Source organism: Leptosomus discolor, chromosome Z (assembly GCF_034619465.1).
Source record: "Leptosomus discolor isolate bLepDis1 chromosome Z, bLepDis1.hap2, whole genome shotgun sequence".
Classification (NCBI taxonomy): Eukaryota; Metazoa; Chordata; class Aves; order Leptosomiformes; family Leptosomidae; genus Leptosomus; species Leptosomus discolor.
Genome location: NC_141419.1, coordinates 69,505,398 through 69,520,416, shown reverse-complemented (window position 1 = coordinate 69,520,416; position 15,019 = coordinate 69,505,398). Strand labels below are relative to the sequence as shown.

General features: G+C 42.0%; 1 protein-coding gene across 2 annotated transcripts in view; it reads left to right on the top strand.

The window, feature by feature from the left end:
* Positions 1–235: 235 nt before the first annotated feature.
* Positions 236–15,019, top strand: part of SREK1 (splicing regulatory glutamic acid and lysine rich protein 1) — a 38,655-nt gene continuing 23,871 nt past the window's right edge. For both annotated transcript variants that reach the window (XM_086480539.1, XM_086480538.1), the window contains exons 1-2: positions 236–396; positions 11,006–11,139. In XM_086480539.1, the coding sequence (XP_086336665.1) occupies positions 236–396; positions 11,006–11,139 (295 nt within the window). The remainder of the gene's footprint in view (positions 397–11,005; positions 11,140–15,019) is intronic.

Below are 15,019 nucleotides of genomic sequence, written 5' to 3'. Positions count from 1 at the left end.
TGCCGGAGGCCGGTCTGCGCGGCGCGGGAGTGCCCGCTGCCCCGCGAGGCCCAGCCGGCAGGCGGCGAACAGCGGCCCTCCCCCAAAGTCCTCCAGGGAGCAGTCGACTCCGCCGCTAGAGCGCCCGCGCGCTAGGGCGCTCTGGCAGACGGCGCGCGCTCCTCTCTGTCGTCAGGTCCGCCTCTCCGGCTGTGTGTGGCGCCGCCGCGAGCGGAGTGGTCGTGCGGGCTCCGCCATGATGAACAGCGGAGGGATCGGGGTGCCGCTGGGCTTCCCCTTGGGCCCCACCTCTGTCATCCAGGTCACGAACCTGTCCTCGGCAGTGACCAGTGAGCAGATGCGGACTCTCTTCGGCTTCCTGGGAGATATCGAGGAGCTGCGCCTCTATCCCCCGGAGTAAGTGCGGCCTGCGCCGGCCTCCCGGAGCGATAGAGAGTTAGGCGGAGGAAGAGGCCTAGAGGGGCCGGGGGGGGGGGGGGGGGGGGCTGTGGAGGGGAGGGAAGAGGCAGAAGGCCCTGCGTGCCATCTTGAATGTGGGCACCAGCGCCTCCGGCACGGCGAGGGGGTCACGTGGTCCCACCCCTTTGTATGGCAGGAGCAGTAGGGAAAGGCGCTTCGCCCGGACTTAAGATGGTGGCCCCGACCGGGAGGAGGGGAGCATCCGCGGCATCTCCGGAGCGGCGGGTTTCGTGTTCGCCTGCCGGCGGCCGGGCCTGCAGCCGCCCGTTGTAGGCTGCCAACACGGAGTCACAGCCGGAGGCCAGGCGAGAAGCGTGCTGCCAGGCTACCCCGGCGCGCTTCCCCGCCGCAGGTCTCTTTTTTCCCCTGTTTCCTGAAAAACCCCTTTCTGTGGCCCGCCTTTCTCTTCGCTCGGTCTGAGTGCAGGGGACGGTCGGGCGAGAGGGCCGCAGGCCCGATCCCCGCTCGGCTAGCTGCCTGGCCGCGCTGCCCGGGTGATGCGTGCCGGCCGGACCGACTTTTTTTTTTTTTTTTCCTGTTCTCCGAGAAAGGGCCGCTCGAACAGAAGCCAAGGTAGCTGTTCACAGAGGAACAGAACTTCCCCCGCCTCGTGCTCAGAAATGCCCCTGATAAGACGTGGGCAGTGAATGAAAGTCAACAGCGGACATGACACGTTTCTCTCATTTGTAGCCGTTCTCATTGTGTCAGCTGCATACAAGGGATGGACTCAGACGGGAGATACTGAGGTTCACAAAGTAACAGTACTGTTTCTCCTAGGCCAGAACAGGGGAGAAAAATAAATTTTTTGTTAACGTAATTGTTGTACTAGGAAGTGAATAACAGATGTGTCCTTTTAAACCATTTGTCTTTTCTTTTTTTCATATGAAAATTAAATAGGAATAGCAGAAAGAGGAGTCATTCACATCCAGATACTTCAGTTTTAATACAAAGAAGACATTCAGACGAATAACATTTCGATTTTTAAAATGAAATAGCCAAAAAGTTGTTATTTATCCATTTCTATGTTACTACATTACATCTGAGTAGGGTGAATGAGGACCATTCAGAAAATTAAATATGGTTTATTATGTGTATAAAGTATATGTGATCAGCATCCATTCATAAAGACATGCTTAAAACAGGCTTACTGAGTTTTAAACACTCTTTAATAGATTTATAGTGATTTTTATACGTTTTTCTAGGCTTTTACTTTGGACTTGTTCCACATTTGTTTAATACACTTGAGTTTTCTCCTGACCGAATATATTTTTTGTTTTGGCCACTGCTTTTATTTTTCACTAATTATGTAACAGATTTTAAAGCAAACAGATACTTTCTTGACAATTCTATGCAAATAAAGTTTGTGCCTATGTGTAAAATTTTACCGTTGTGTATAGACACGTAAAATACTAAAATTTAGTACAGTAGTAGGGTTTGAATTGGAAATATCAAGGTTATAATGCTGTAAACATCAATTTTAAATTATTAATTTAGTTTTCAGGATGAGGGATTGTGATTAGTTATTTTTATGGTTTTAGGCATAACTTTTAGAAATATGGATTTCCTTGCATAATAGTTATGGAGGGAACTGGGGCTGTTTAGCCTGGAGAAGAGGAGGCTGAGGGGAGACCTTATCGCTCTCTACAGCTGCCTGAAAGGAGGTTGTAGTGAGGTGGGAGTGAGTCTCTTCTCCCTAGTAACAAGGACAAGGGGAAATGGCCTTAACCTGCACCAGGGGAGGTTCAGGCTGGATATAAGGAAGAATTTCTTTACTGAAAGGGTTGTCAGGCTTTGGAACAGCCTGACCAGGGAGGTGGTGGAGTCACCATCCCTGGAGGTGTTTAAGAGGCAGGTAGATCTTGCACTTAGGAACATGGTTTAGTGGTGTTGGTAGAGCTAGGACAAAGGTTGGGCTCGATGATCTTGAAGGTCTCTTCCAACTGAAACTGTTCTATGATTCTATGACATTTGACCTGACTTTCAAATTATTACCTTAGGAAAAAAATGAAGTGTTTACTCGAGTGCCCTTCTTGTAAAACAAAAAAAGACCACACCCCTTCTAATACACCCCAGGAGGCCATTGGCCTACTTGGCCACGAGGGCACATTGCTGGCTCATGGCCATCCTGCTGCCCACCAGGACCCCCAGGTCCCTTTCCCCTACGCTACTCTCTGACAGCTCAGTCCCCAACCTATACTGGTACATGGGGTTGGTCTTTCCCAGAGGCAAGACTCTATACTTGCCCTTGTATTTCATTAAGTTTCTCCCTGCCCAATGCCTCTCTGCCCTTGAGGGAGTCCACAGCTCCTCCTGGTTTAGTATCATTGACAAACTTACTTAATGTACATTCAATTCCTGTGTCCAGATAATTTACAAAACGTTAAAGAGCACTGGCCCTAGAATTGACCCCACTGGTGACCGACCACCAGCCTGGTGTAACCCCATTTACCGTACCTCTTTGAGCCCGACCTGTCAGCCAGTTGCTCACCTGATGTATTATGGACTTGTCTAGCTGTGTGCTGGACATTCTGTCCAGAAGGATGCCGTGAGAGTATCAAAAGCTTTGCTAAAATCCAAACCCACCACATCTGCTTGCTTCCCTTGGTCAACTAGATGGGTGACCTTCTCATAAAAGGAAATTAAGTTGGTTAAGCAGGACTTTCCCCTCATGAACCCGTGCTGGCTACGACCAATGACTGCATTGTCTCTCAGGTGTTTTTCAGTAACTCCCAGAATAACTTTTTCCATAATTTTACCAAGCACTGAAGTGAGACTGACAGGCCTGTAATTACCAGGGTCTTCCTTCTTACCCTTCGTGAAAATTGGGACAACATTTGCCAGCTTCCGGTCAACTTGGGACATCTCCAGGCTCCCAAAACCATTGAAAAATAATGGAGAGAGGTCCTGTGATAACATTGGCCAGCTCTTTCAGTACCCTGGGATGAATGCCATCAGGCCCTGTAGACTTACATGCATCCAGCTGGAGCAGCAAGTCTCAAACAAGTCTCATTCTGGTATTTGTGCATTAACTTGGTCAAGGACATGGACCATTTTGGAGCATTGCTCTTGACAATTTAATTTCTTTTGAAATATTTTTTCCCATTCTTGAAAGATGCAGCTTTGCATTTTAGCTTTGGGTTTTTTTTTTCCTAATCCTCTGCTATTTTGCTCTGTCAGAGCAATCAAAGAGGATTGTCGAAGTGGTGAATTTGATCAGGTGATCATTTCTACCTTACAGGAAATTCCTTTGATAGCACTGTTCCACTCTTAATTCATGGTGCAACACCCTACCACTGACTTGAATGAAAAAAGAGAAGATTTTTGACTTCCTTGAAGGGGAGATGATGACTTTGGTACCTATAGGTTTTGTGCTTCAGGGATTGTAGAGCAATGTACAGGGCTATGCTGTGGTTGTCCGAACTAGCATTATTAGAGAGAAGAGTTCCTTTTTACATATATTCTACATTTTTCCTGTCATTAACATGTACCTCAATTTTATAGGATGCAGCAGAGAATTTACTTAAAAAACTAAGATGAAGTCTTAATTGCTCAGTATAATTACTTACAGATGATATTAAATAGAAAACATATTAATGTTAGAGTAGTTTACTTAAAGTTGTTGTAAGCTTGCAAAATGTGGTAAGGAAAAGAGAAACTGCCTCAGTTTTTTAATGCATTAAATAAAATGCAGGCTTTTTAAGATGACTCTTCAGTATTCCCAGCAACCTTCCTGAACCCAGTGACTTTTCCCAGCAATTAATATCTTAAGACTGTGGTTTTAAAAAGCAGTTTCTGTTAGGGTCCTTTATTTTCTTTCTCAAATTGATTGGAAGGACTTTCTTTATGAATGTGAAGTTAAATCATGCTGTCCTTTTTTGGTAGCTTGTCATTTAATGTTTTACCTTCATTGATCCAAGCCCTTCAGTTTCTTCTGTACTGCTAATCAGACATCCCTTTAAGAAGGATAGATTTCATACCTGCTATGTTCCTGAAAGGCTAGTTCTCTGTGGGGAAGTTTCTGTCTTGTATATTAGAAAATTTGACACTTCATGCAGATGGCAGATTATTATTACTGTTATGTTCTGAAGAGGCCTATGTGAACTGCGAGTAGTCCAGATTCAGTGTTGAGTGCAGTGGAAGCTCTTGGCACTAAAGAAGTTGTTTCCGTCTGGTCATCATCCTTATTTTAGCTACTTGTCAGTGAGGCTTCGTTAGCACTGAAAGCAGTATTTCTTTTTATTGAAAGACCGTTAACATGAATCATCTTTCAGTGGGTTAGAGATGCTTGTTACTGGTGGCTGTTTGTATTTACTTACTTTCTTACAAGAAAATTTCAAATTTGACTTGATTGTACAACTGTATCTGTTCTGCTCTCTGTAAGGTTTTCCACTGAAACTTTAATCTAAAATTTGAAAGCACCTATTTGTGGCCCTTGAATAATGTTAGTAAACAGTGTAAGTTATGTGGAGGTGGGAAAAGAGTTGTTTGGCGTTTTTTAATCCACTCATTTCACTCTTAATTTGCATTTGATTGTAAGATCTTACAGAGACCAGCGGAGTTTATCTTTTGTCATGCTGCATCTGTCTGTTGTATTGGTTTAACCTTGTCGACCACTGGTGTAAAAAATTTGCACAAGAAACTTAGACTTCTTGAGACTTTTTTAACTCTTTCCTTGTAAGACTTGTCACTTGAAGACTGCCGAGGGTGGCTTTCAGTGCTCAAAGACCCCTTTTATTCCACTTCATTACCAAGTCTTTTGGTCCTTTTTTCTTCCCTGTCCCATAATCAGAGCTTTAACCTTGAGAAGAAGGGTATTCAGAGAGCCTTGAGAATTTACTTTTTTTTTTTAACCAACTTTGTATGAAAGATGCTCAGAAATGAAAGTAAAGGGTGATTGTAAAATCCTTTCAGAAAATATGATTTCTATGCTGTTTGGTTTCTTAATTTACTTGTACATGTAGTATTTTCCCTTTTGCTTACATCTTGTGGAAACCAGGATGACTGGATTGTAAATTTCTAATTTTACCAAATTAGTTCTGATTTCTTCTTGAAGCTAAAGACTTAAATACTGTAAATAAAAGTTATAGGTGTATATGAAAATCACTTGGAAAATTACAGTTAGATAGGATGAAAAAGTCAACAGGAATAGAAAATATTACAACCACAGCCTATGTAAGAAGCTAAGTACTTGTACTAAGACTTGTTCTTACACCAGTGCCTCCACGTGGATTTGCCACTTCTGTGTACAAGAGCGTGGCTTTAGTGGGGCTTTGCTGTCAGCTACAGTGATGCTTTGTCACAAAGTCTGAGGAAAAAATCCTGAAGTTTTGAATACCTGTGTATCTCCTGATTTGGTTAGAGATCTGAATTCCCATGTTGGGAGTGGAGAATTGGTGTCACTGTTTAACAAGAGCTCCTCAGTTTGCCATTTGCAAAACTTCCAGTGCTTACTGCATTTTTTGAAGCGGGAATACACAGAGGCTGTTAAGGAGGTAGGAAGAAGGCCTCCTGCAAGCCCATGTGTGCGAAAGGTCTCTGAGAAACCACATTTGTGTCCTAATGCTGACACCTGAATATGCAAGAGCATGAGAGGGTATACTGTGTTCCCTGCTCTGTAGAGTATTCCCTGAAACGTTTGTCTCTTTGCTGTGTGTTGCTTTTAACAGCCTGAAGTTACTTACATTTAAATTTACAAAATGCGTTGTTCAAGAAAGTATTCATTTGGTACCTTTCTGTTGGCTGTTTAAATAACCTCTTGTGAGAAGATGAAGTATGGTTTCTTTTTCTCACAGTTCTGAACAAGACCAAGACCATTTTTTTTAGAACACTTTCTGTTTGCAGTACAGTTCAAATCCAAAGCTGGTTTGCAGCGTGTGACAGGTCTTTTGCCTTGGGTATGTACTCCAGTATGCCAGCCACTCGTACAGCTTAGAGTTGGTTTTTCGTTTACTAGACCAGTGATGTCACATTCTTACTCGTGGTCATGCTTTTGTGTTAATGCTTGCCACCCAGCTGAGGTCTGTGTTTCAGAGAAGACTTCAAAACTACATTTGTCGTGATAAGCCTTCAAATGTGGCTGTAAGAGGGTTTTTGAACAGTTAAATATTGAAAAGCTTTATTGAACAACAACTGGATTTTTGCAGAATGAGTTGTTTGAAAGCAGGGAGGCACAAACTGTTGCCATTAGGTGTTGAAAGCCCTGCTTTGTAGTAGTGTTTGCTTCTGGATGGTCTCGAGTAGTCTTGGAGGCTGGAACACAGAAGTGTTTCTTAGACATTGTTATATCCTGCAGTATAGATGAAGCCTTTGAGATAAAACACACATAGCCTTATTTAAATGTGATCTGCACAATTATTCCCGTAACATCTGTCATGCTTTGAGCCTACCCAGCTGGCTCGAAAACCATGGTGGAGCCACTCGCTCACCCCTACCCTGGGGAGGAGAAAATGCAACCAAAAGGGCTTGAGGGTCGAGACAAAGGACAGGGAGGGCTCAGTCACCAGTTATGGCCATGGGCAAAAGACAGACTCGACTTGGGTATAACCACACACATTTAATACAAACAACCACCACCATCAAGGAGAATGAGAGATACAACCAGGTCTGAAATACAACCCACCTCCCCCCTCCCAACCCCCCCTCCGGTGTTCCCGGGCTCAGCTCTGCTCCCTCTTCCCCCCCAGCAGCGCAGGGGCAGGGAATGGGGGTCACAGCCCGGCCGGCACAAGGTGTCCCCGCGGCTCCTTCCCCCTCAGGCAGAGGGGCCCTCGCAGCCCTCCCCGGCCCCACCGCGGGGTCCCTCTCCCGGCAGACAGCCCTCCACCCACCGCCCCAACGGGCGTCCTTCCCGCGGGGCCGCAGCTCCCCAGAACCCCCCGGGGCGGGTCCCTCCCGGGGCTGCCGCCCTCCCACCGACGGGCGGCTCCAGCGCGGGCTGCCTCGGAGCCGCGGCTGCTCCGGGCCCGGGCCCTGCCCCTCCGGCCCGGGGCCCTCCGCGGGCTGCAGGGCGACCTCTGGGCCACCGCGGGGCTCCAGGGGCTGCAGGGGCTCAGCCGCCACCCCCCCCGCTATGGGCCGCAGGGGAACCTCTGCTCCGGCACAGCTCCCCCTCTCCTGCCTCGCTGACCCGGGGGTCCGCAGGGCTGGCGCTCTCCCATCCCCCTTTGCTCACCCGCGCACCAACACGGACCGGCAAAAAAAAAGACTACAGTCAACAGATTCTTTCACTCTTGAACAGTTATTCGCAGAGTTGCCGTTGGCCTGGCCTTGGCCAGGGGCAGGTCTGAAATTGGAGCTAGGGGAACTTCTCTAAGCCCCTTACAGGAGCCACCTCTGTAGCCCCCTCCCCTGCTGCCAAGCCAAAACCCCGCCAGACACCAAACCACCACATGTCTTATTTTGATAAGTTATTAATTTCTGTTATTTCCTCCCACCAACGCCCTGAGAAAACCCAGACCCTTAGAGGAATGTTTTGTAGCCTTTTATTTGATTTTTCACCGTAGCTTTCTGAATAGGTCATTCTTATGAAATGTTTTTGGTTGGTTGGTGTTCTGTTGGGAGATGGATGTTACTGTCTCCCTACAAAGGAAAACAAAAATGGTAGAAAAATCTGAATACTATCTAGATATTTGTTTTTGAGTTTTCTTGCTTTCCTAAAGAAACTGGATTATAGTAACCTTGAGTCAGAGATGTAGGAGTTGCTTTTTTGCATCAGTGCTTTGTAACACTAGGAAGAATAATATGACTACCTTAGTTCAGCTTCCAAAAAGGTTAGCAGAGAGAAATGGAACAAAAGGAACTGAAACAGAATAGGACTTCTCTGTTTTAAGAAAGACTTCTTAGGAAGCATGTTGGGGAGGTTTAGGACGCCCATTTCATAAACAGAGAGGACTCAATCATCGTGAAACCTTTTAGAATTTTATATCTTTTGGATCTTAATCATCTCCCTTGATGTAGGTCCAGCATTGATGTGTTTTGAGCAGAGGTGGTCTCCTTATAGAGAAATTCTCGTCTGTAACCTTCAGAAAACACTGTACCAAGACTTCTTTTTTGAGCCTTGTTTGCAGCAGTGTTCTGATGTTAATATTTTTTAATGTGCTTTCTACGTAGCTTTTGTGATTGAAATCCAAGAAATACTGGGGGGAGAGTATTATAAAAAATAAGCTTGTCAGAACTGTCTCTGTAGATGTTGAAATTTAAAAGGATTATTTATGGGGCCTGGAACAGAATTATGTTTTTTGAGTTAGCAATGAAAACAAAAAAGGAAAAACCCAGAAGTCTTTAACAGTCAGGACCATAGCATCTTCAGTGGAGGCTTCAGCCATTTGGGTTGTAACACTGGCATGTGTATTTGAAACCAAACAAATCCCAGACAACAACAACAACAAACCCTCTCCTCCCAACCCACACACACAGACACCCTTCCACGCTCCCCCCAACAAACCAAAGCAAACAAAAATATGCCATGGCTGTAAAAAAAACCGAACACCTTTGCAGTGAGCAAAGTCTGGCTCTTCAGAACATGTAAGATTAAAAGTTGTACGCAAATATTTCTGCTGACTACTGCTATGACAGAAAGTCATACCTCACCATCAACCTCTGATGTTGGAAACTGCCCTGAACCAAGACTTACAGGTGGCTCAGAAGACATTCTATACAAAAACTTCCTTCCTGAATGTGGACACTTGAGGCTGTGAAAACATTGGCCACTACAAACAAAATAAATGGGCAGAAGAAATTTAGTCATTTTGCAATGTTTTTCTAAAGTTGACTTTCATATTTATGTCTCTCTCATTCCCTCTTTTGTTTTGCCTTCTCAATGTATATCTGTTTTCACAGAATCTTCCATCATTAAGCCTTTCTGAATGCCATTCTGAAGTTGGCTGCCGCTCTAGATATTCTAGTTAGCTGTTACCTTTCTGGTAACCAGAAACATACCAGTCTGCCTGCCTCTAAGTTGTTTGTTCATTTATGCAATTAATATTATGAAATAACATGTCTAAAACTTCTGAGCTTGTATTTGAGTACTAAAGTCTAATTAATTCCATACAACAACTTAGTTTGGGAGTACCTGCTTGGAATTTGAGGGACTACAGGATGGGTTGGCTAAACTTGAACTGCTTCTGGAACTTCCAGAAGGTTGACGAGTGTTTTTGTTTCAGCTGAGGGAGAGTCAGGATGAAACTGTTTGTGCAGCATATTTTCCACGGTTTACTGCTTTGCTAGAAGACAGATGGTCTTTTCAAATGGAAGTCACTGATGTTCCAGCAATATCCTTGTCTACGTTTAGCTTGTACCAGGGCCAACGTGTAACAATTACTCTATCACCCGATGAACCCTCACCAACCAGGAAGGGGAATTGGGGAAGAAGGAGAGAAGACCCGTAGGTGAACGTACAACAGGTTTAATGAAAACACCACCAGTACAAACAGAAAATACTTAGCCAAATGAATACACTGTTGTCACAATCTGTTGCCAAGTAGTCCTCAGCAGAAACCAGAGAAGGAGCAGGAATCCAGCAGGGCTAACCTCACAGGAGCTCCCTCTCCTCAGTAAACCACCTCCCTTCATAATGAGCATGACATTACAGTGTGGGCTGCAGCTGTGGCCAGCTCGGGTCAGCTGCCCTGGCTGGCTTGAGCCTGCCTAGCATGGCTGGGCTGTGATTCTGTCCCAGCCAAACCAGGATAATCCTATTACATTCTCTCTTTGAAGATTTTACCTGTACTTCCTTCATATGAAAAAATAAACTAACTGCTTGTATAGTGGTTACAAACCTTGATTATGGAATACATTTTTTAAAGCAAACTTCTTTGGTTTTGGTCAAGATTACAGTGTTTATGTGTTGTGCTCTCTGACATCTCTGTTGGTATACTTTCTAATGGAAAAGCAAATTCCAAGTTTTCCTCCTTCTTCTAGCCAAGTAGTGAATTCCTCCTGCCTCCTGTGTTATGCCATACTACTCTGTGCTAAACCAAGGCAGATGATAAAATGGATTTTTGTTACATTAGCGAACTAAGACCTAACATTTGAAAGAACTCTCAAGAACTGCTTTTGTCTTAATACGAACTAACAAATCTGCTTTCATGAAGATGTAAGAAAGAGTATCAGTTATTATGGGCTAATATCTGAAGGGCTCACTGAAAAATCACTGTGCTTGTTGTTTGACTTTCCTGAACAAGCATTATTTGAAGAAAAACAGATAAACTATAAACTACTTACTTGACGAATGTATCAAGTAAATATCCTACTTAAAATAGTAATTTGGAAGGTACTGGTCAATGTTGTTAAGCAAGATTATAAAAGAAAATTAGCTTTGTTAATTTGAGTTTTTGTTTCCGTAAGTTTCCATTAAAAAGAGCAGGTGCTATGCTATGCTTTTTTTTCAGTGACATAGTGAGTAGGCAAATTAGTAAATATACTCTTGCCTTTTGGCCAACTTTTCCAGGAAGTCTAAAACCTATTTTTTTATTAAGGAGTGATAATTAAAAATACATGCATGCGATTATTTAATGTGACTAATTGTTTTTTTCCTTTTATCTTGCAGCAACGCACCTCTTGCTTTTTCCTCCAAAGTATGTTATATTAAGTTTCGTGAAGCATCGAGTGTTGGTGTGGCCCAGCATCTAACTAACACGGTTTTTATTGACAGAGCTTTGATAGTTGTGCCCTGTGCAGAAGGTTGGTATTTTAGACATTATTCTGTAATGTTGGTCTTTGTCATGTCTGCTAATTGTTTTAAGCTTTCCATGTAAGGAGGTGGTGCTCTGTTGTTATTTTATTTTACCGCTTTTTGAAAAAAAGTCTTGAAACAAAATTGAAAATTGAATTAAGAAACCCAATTAATATAGATTTAATTGAAATGCAGCATTAGAAAGAAGACAGTTGATTTAAATTAGGATCATTCAATTTTCCGTAGTTGTTACATATTTTGAGGAAAAAGAAGGTAAAATCTCTTCAACATGGTTTGTGTTGGCAAGCTTATTCTCACACAGAGTTCTCACTGAAGTCAATGGAGGACCGAAAAGATTAAGCAATTTCCTGGCACCGATAACATTACAGTTTGGATCTTAATGTATCACCTTTGGTGTGGTGGGTTTTTTTGTGCCTTTTTTTTTTTTAAAGATACTGTTTATTTTTTCATTATTTTAGACTGAGTCCCAGTTTTGCTTGAGGCATGTGATATATGCGTTTGGCCATTTTAGATTAATCTAATCTAAAATACTTAGCATTCATGGTGATAATTACTGTTTGAATATAAATGTTTACCTGCTAGTTTAATTAAAAAATTTCAATTTTCCTTTCTTGTTACTGTGGAAAATATTACTTCATGTGCCATAAAAAGGCTTTCTTACGTATACTGGTACTCCTTTTTGTTTTTAGATATCTCTTTCAAAATGCAGTGATCTGTGCAGAATGCTTCCAGTGTAAAATATTTGTAAAACTCTTAATAAATTTACAAGTGTTCCTTTAACTAGCTTTGATGCCATACGTTTACAGATGTGTCGAGTACAAGGTAGTTCATACTGTTAATATAGTATCCCAGATGCGAATACAGTTACATGAAGTACAGCCCTGTGGTAGGCATATCGCTGGAGTTAGGCAGAGCCCCATTGACTTCACTGGGATCATTGTGGAATTGAGCATCTGCCCGTATGGTTCTGGACTTTTTGCCTGTTTGAGTGGAAACATTTCAGCTGGTGGAGTGAACCTGACTTCACTTTGAACATGGTAGCTGTTTTGCCGTGAACAACAGTATTTGGAATGAATGAACCATAAACTGCAGCAAGTCCAGAAATACCTCTTATTAACATAACTTTTCTAACTGCAAGAGTCAGGTTTGGGTTCAAAAAATACTGTTGACTTCTTGGAGTTTGTTAACAGTGGTCCCAAAGTACCATTTTATGGCATGTTTGCCACATCATGGTCTGGATAGTATGAGATTAGTGCTGCTGTGATAATGGCCTGGGATGTTCCTAGCAAACTCTGACAAGTCTCCAAAATTTCATAGACTCTATAAGTACTTTCACTAGAGGCTATATTGACCTACAATATACTGCCTGTTCTTGTAGCTTTCTTAGTAGGGGCATGTGGCACATAAATTTGTCCTTGTGAAGGCTAGATTTGTAGTTGCTTTTATGCCTTCTTTTGGGGTCTTTTTGGTTTTATTTTTTTAACTTGTTCTTAAACCAGAAAGAGGATATTGCTGTATCCTCTTGGAGCTCTGTAGAGGCTAATGGGACCAGAGTCCTTATGATTGAAAAATTGCCCCTAAATATTTGACTACAAATTATTCAGGATCTTAGTTTTATGTTTCATCGAAAAGACCTTAACGCTGGTTCAGTACTGCCAGAGGGGGAAGATTGCTGCCTAATGAATGAACCACACTTCCTGGTGTTTTTCTTGTGATGAGATCACTGCCTGACGTGATATGGCAACAGGCAGGTAAAGCTACATTTTCCTGTGTCTCTTGATGGTAGACAATGAATGGAAGGAGCATAAAATTAGTTCTGACAAATCTTGTTCCAACCCCATTTGTAGCTGACTTATTAGTCATTTCTGAGAAAACATATTACAGAGAAATTTTCAGTGTTCAAAATCACGCTGGACCCCGCAGTGATTTATGCATAACTAGGTGAACAAGTGATTGGGTTGTGAGGTCAAATTTTTCTTAATGTCAGAATGCTGTTTCCATGTAACTTTCTAACAGAATCACTAATTTTAATTTATAAAGATGTGAATTTATATAGGTTTAACTTTCTGAGGAATTTATTGTATGGAGTAAGTATGGCTGTGGAGACCAATGTGCAAGATTTTTGATTCGCTATGTGTCATATGATGCGTTGGTAATGGAGTCAGTTGACGGTATCATGGGCTTTAAAAGTAGTGATGGCTATATTCTGCTGGGAGGTAAAACTATATCCTTGGCCAACAGTGCCAGTAATAAAATATTTAATGCGCCGAATCAAACATGGAGGAGAGGTAGAATGGAACTCTGAAAACTTGGTTTTAAAAACCAGAAATAAAATTTGAGATTTGGAGTGTATTTAAATAGTGGTAAATCAAGGGAGTACAAGGAGGGAATCACTATACAGTGAAAACAGTGTTAACTTTATGACATTTAATAAACAATTTAACAAAAATGTAATTGTAAATGAAGTAACATTATTAAGCTGTCAAAATATGACTTCTTTGTGTGTGCCGTATTGGTAGGTTTTTCTTTAAATGTTATACTTTGAGAACGCAAAGGTTGAAAGATAAACAAAGATGCCACCCTAATAATTCTAAATTTTATGTCCACATTATCTGGTAGATGGATTTTGACTATTAATTTGGTTTTGTATGTTTTCTCTGTGTGATATTTGTGCATTATTAGATGACTAGACTGGCCAAGGCAGACCTGTTACACTTGCCTGAGTTAGGCATTGTTTGCCATGCCACTAAACCTGCCGCCAAGTGAAACCTTCATGGGGGAAATGAGATCGAAGTCTGGCCTGCTGAAGATGGACGCCCTGTCTCTGTTTTTATTTTATTTTGCTTTCTTTCCTTTGTTTCTTTTATTTTTATTTTATTTTGTCCCTTTTTTTTGTTTTGTTCTGTTAAATCTCTTTCCCTTGTACTTGTGAACTGGTACTTCGGTTCTGTAAAAATGGTGTTTTGTAAAGGGTTCACAGTGTTTCATTTTGAAGTTGACCTGAAGCTGCTTATGAATGGTGGATGGTATACACAGAATTTAGAATATGATTCATTTTTATGCTAAGAATTACAGATAAATTTGATCTGGAATACATTTAAGCATCTAAATTCAACAGATGAGCACATTGTGTCAGAAGACAGGAATAGTGAAAAACGTATCAGTTTTTCATATGTTATGCTTTATGAGTTTGTCTTGGAAAAGGACAGTTGAAACTCTTACTTCTGGAGAAATTACCTTTACAAAGTAAAGCCATAATCTTTCTCTGCTATTTTTGCTCTTCTCAGCAGAGTAGTTTTCTTTTACGTTGCATGGTCTGTTTATAAGAAGTCTTACTATTTATGTCTGTGAGTTTAAAATAATTATTTCTGAAATTGAACTTTCATCAATATTGAATGTCGTGAAATACTTGTTTGCTTCTGATGGAAACTTGCTCCAGTGAGGTCAGTGGCAGTAAGATTTCATCCTTTTGTTTTTGTAATTTTCAGAAAAAACTGTTTACCACTCATAAGTACAAATGCAGCCTGAAGTTTTGGTTGGAATGTTATGTGAGGCACATTGTCTTTTAACACTGTTATTTGTGGGAAGATTGACTCAGTTCTCTGTGTGTGTGTGTATGTATGTGTATATTGCATTTTGACATGCTCCAGTCAGTGGTGGTTGTTTCAAGAATAGGGTTGTGGTTTTTTTTTTTAAAAAAAAAAAAAAGAAAGAAAGGAAGAAGCGTCATCTTGGTCATCTCACAATCTCAGAAGCCCTGGCAGTTCATGCTGGAGTGATTGAGAAGGTTCTCATTCCTAAATGATCTTCTTACTTCTTGTGAAATGGAAGCCCTGAAACAGAAGTGGTGGAGCAGGTGCTGTGTGT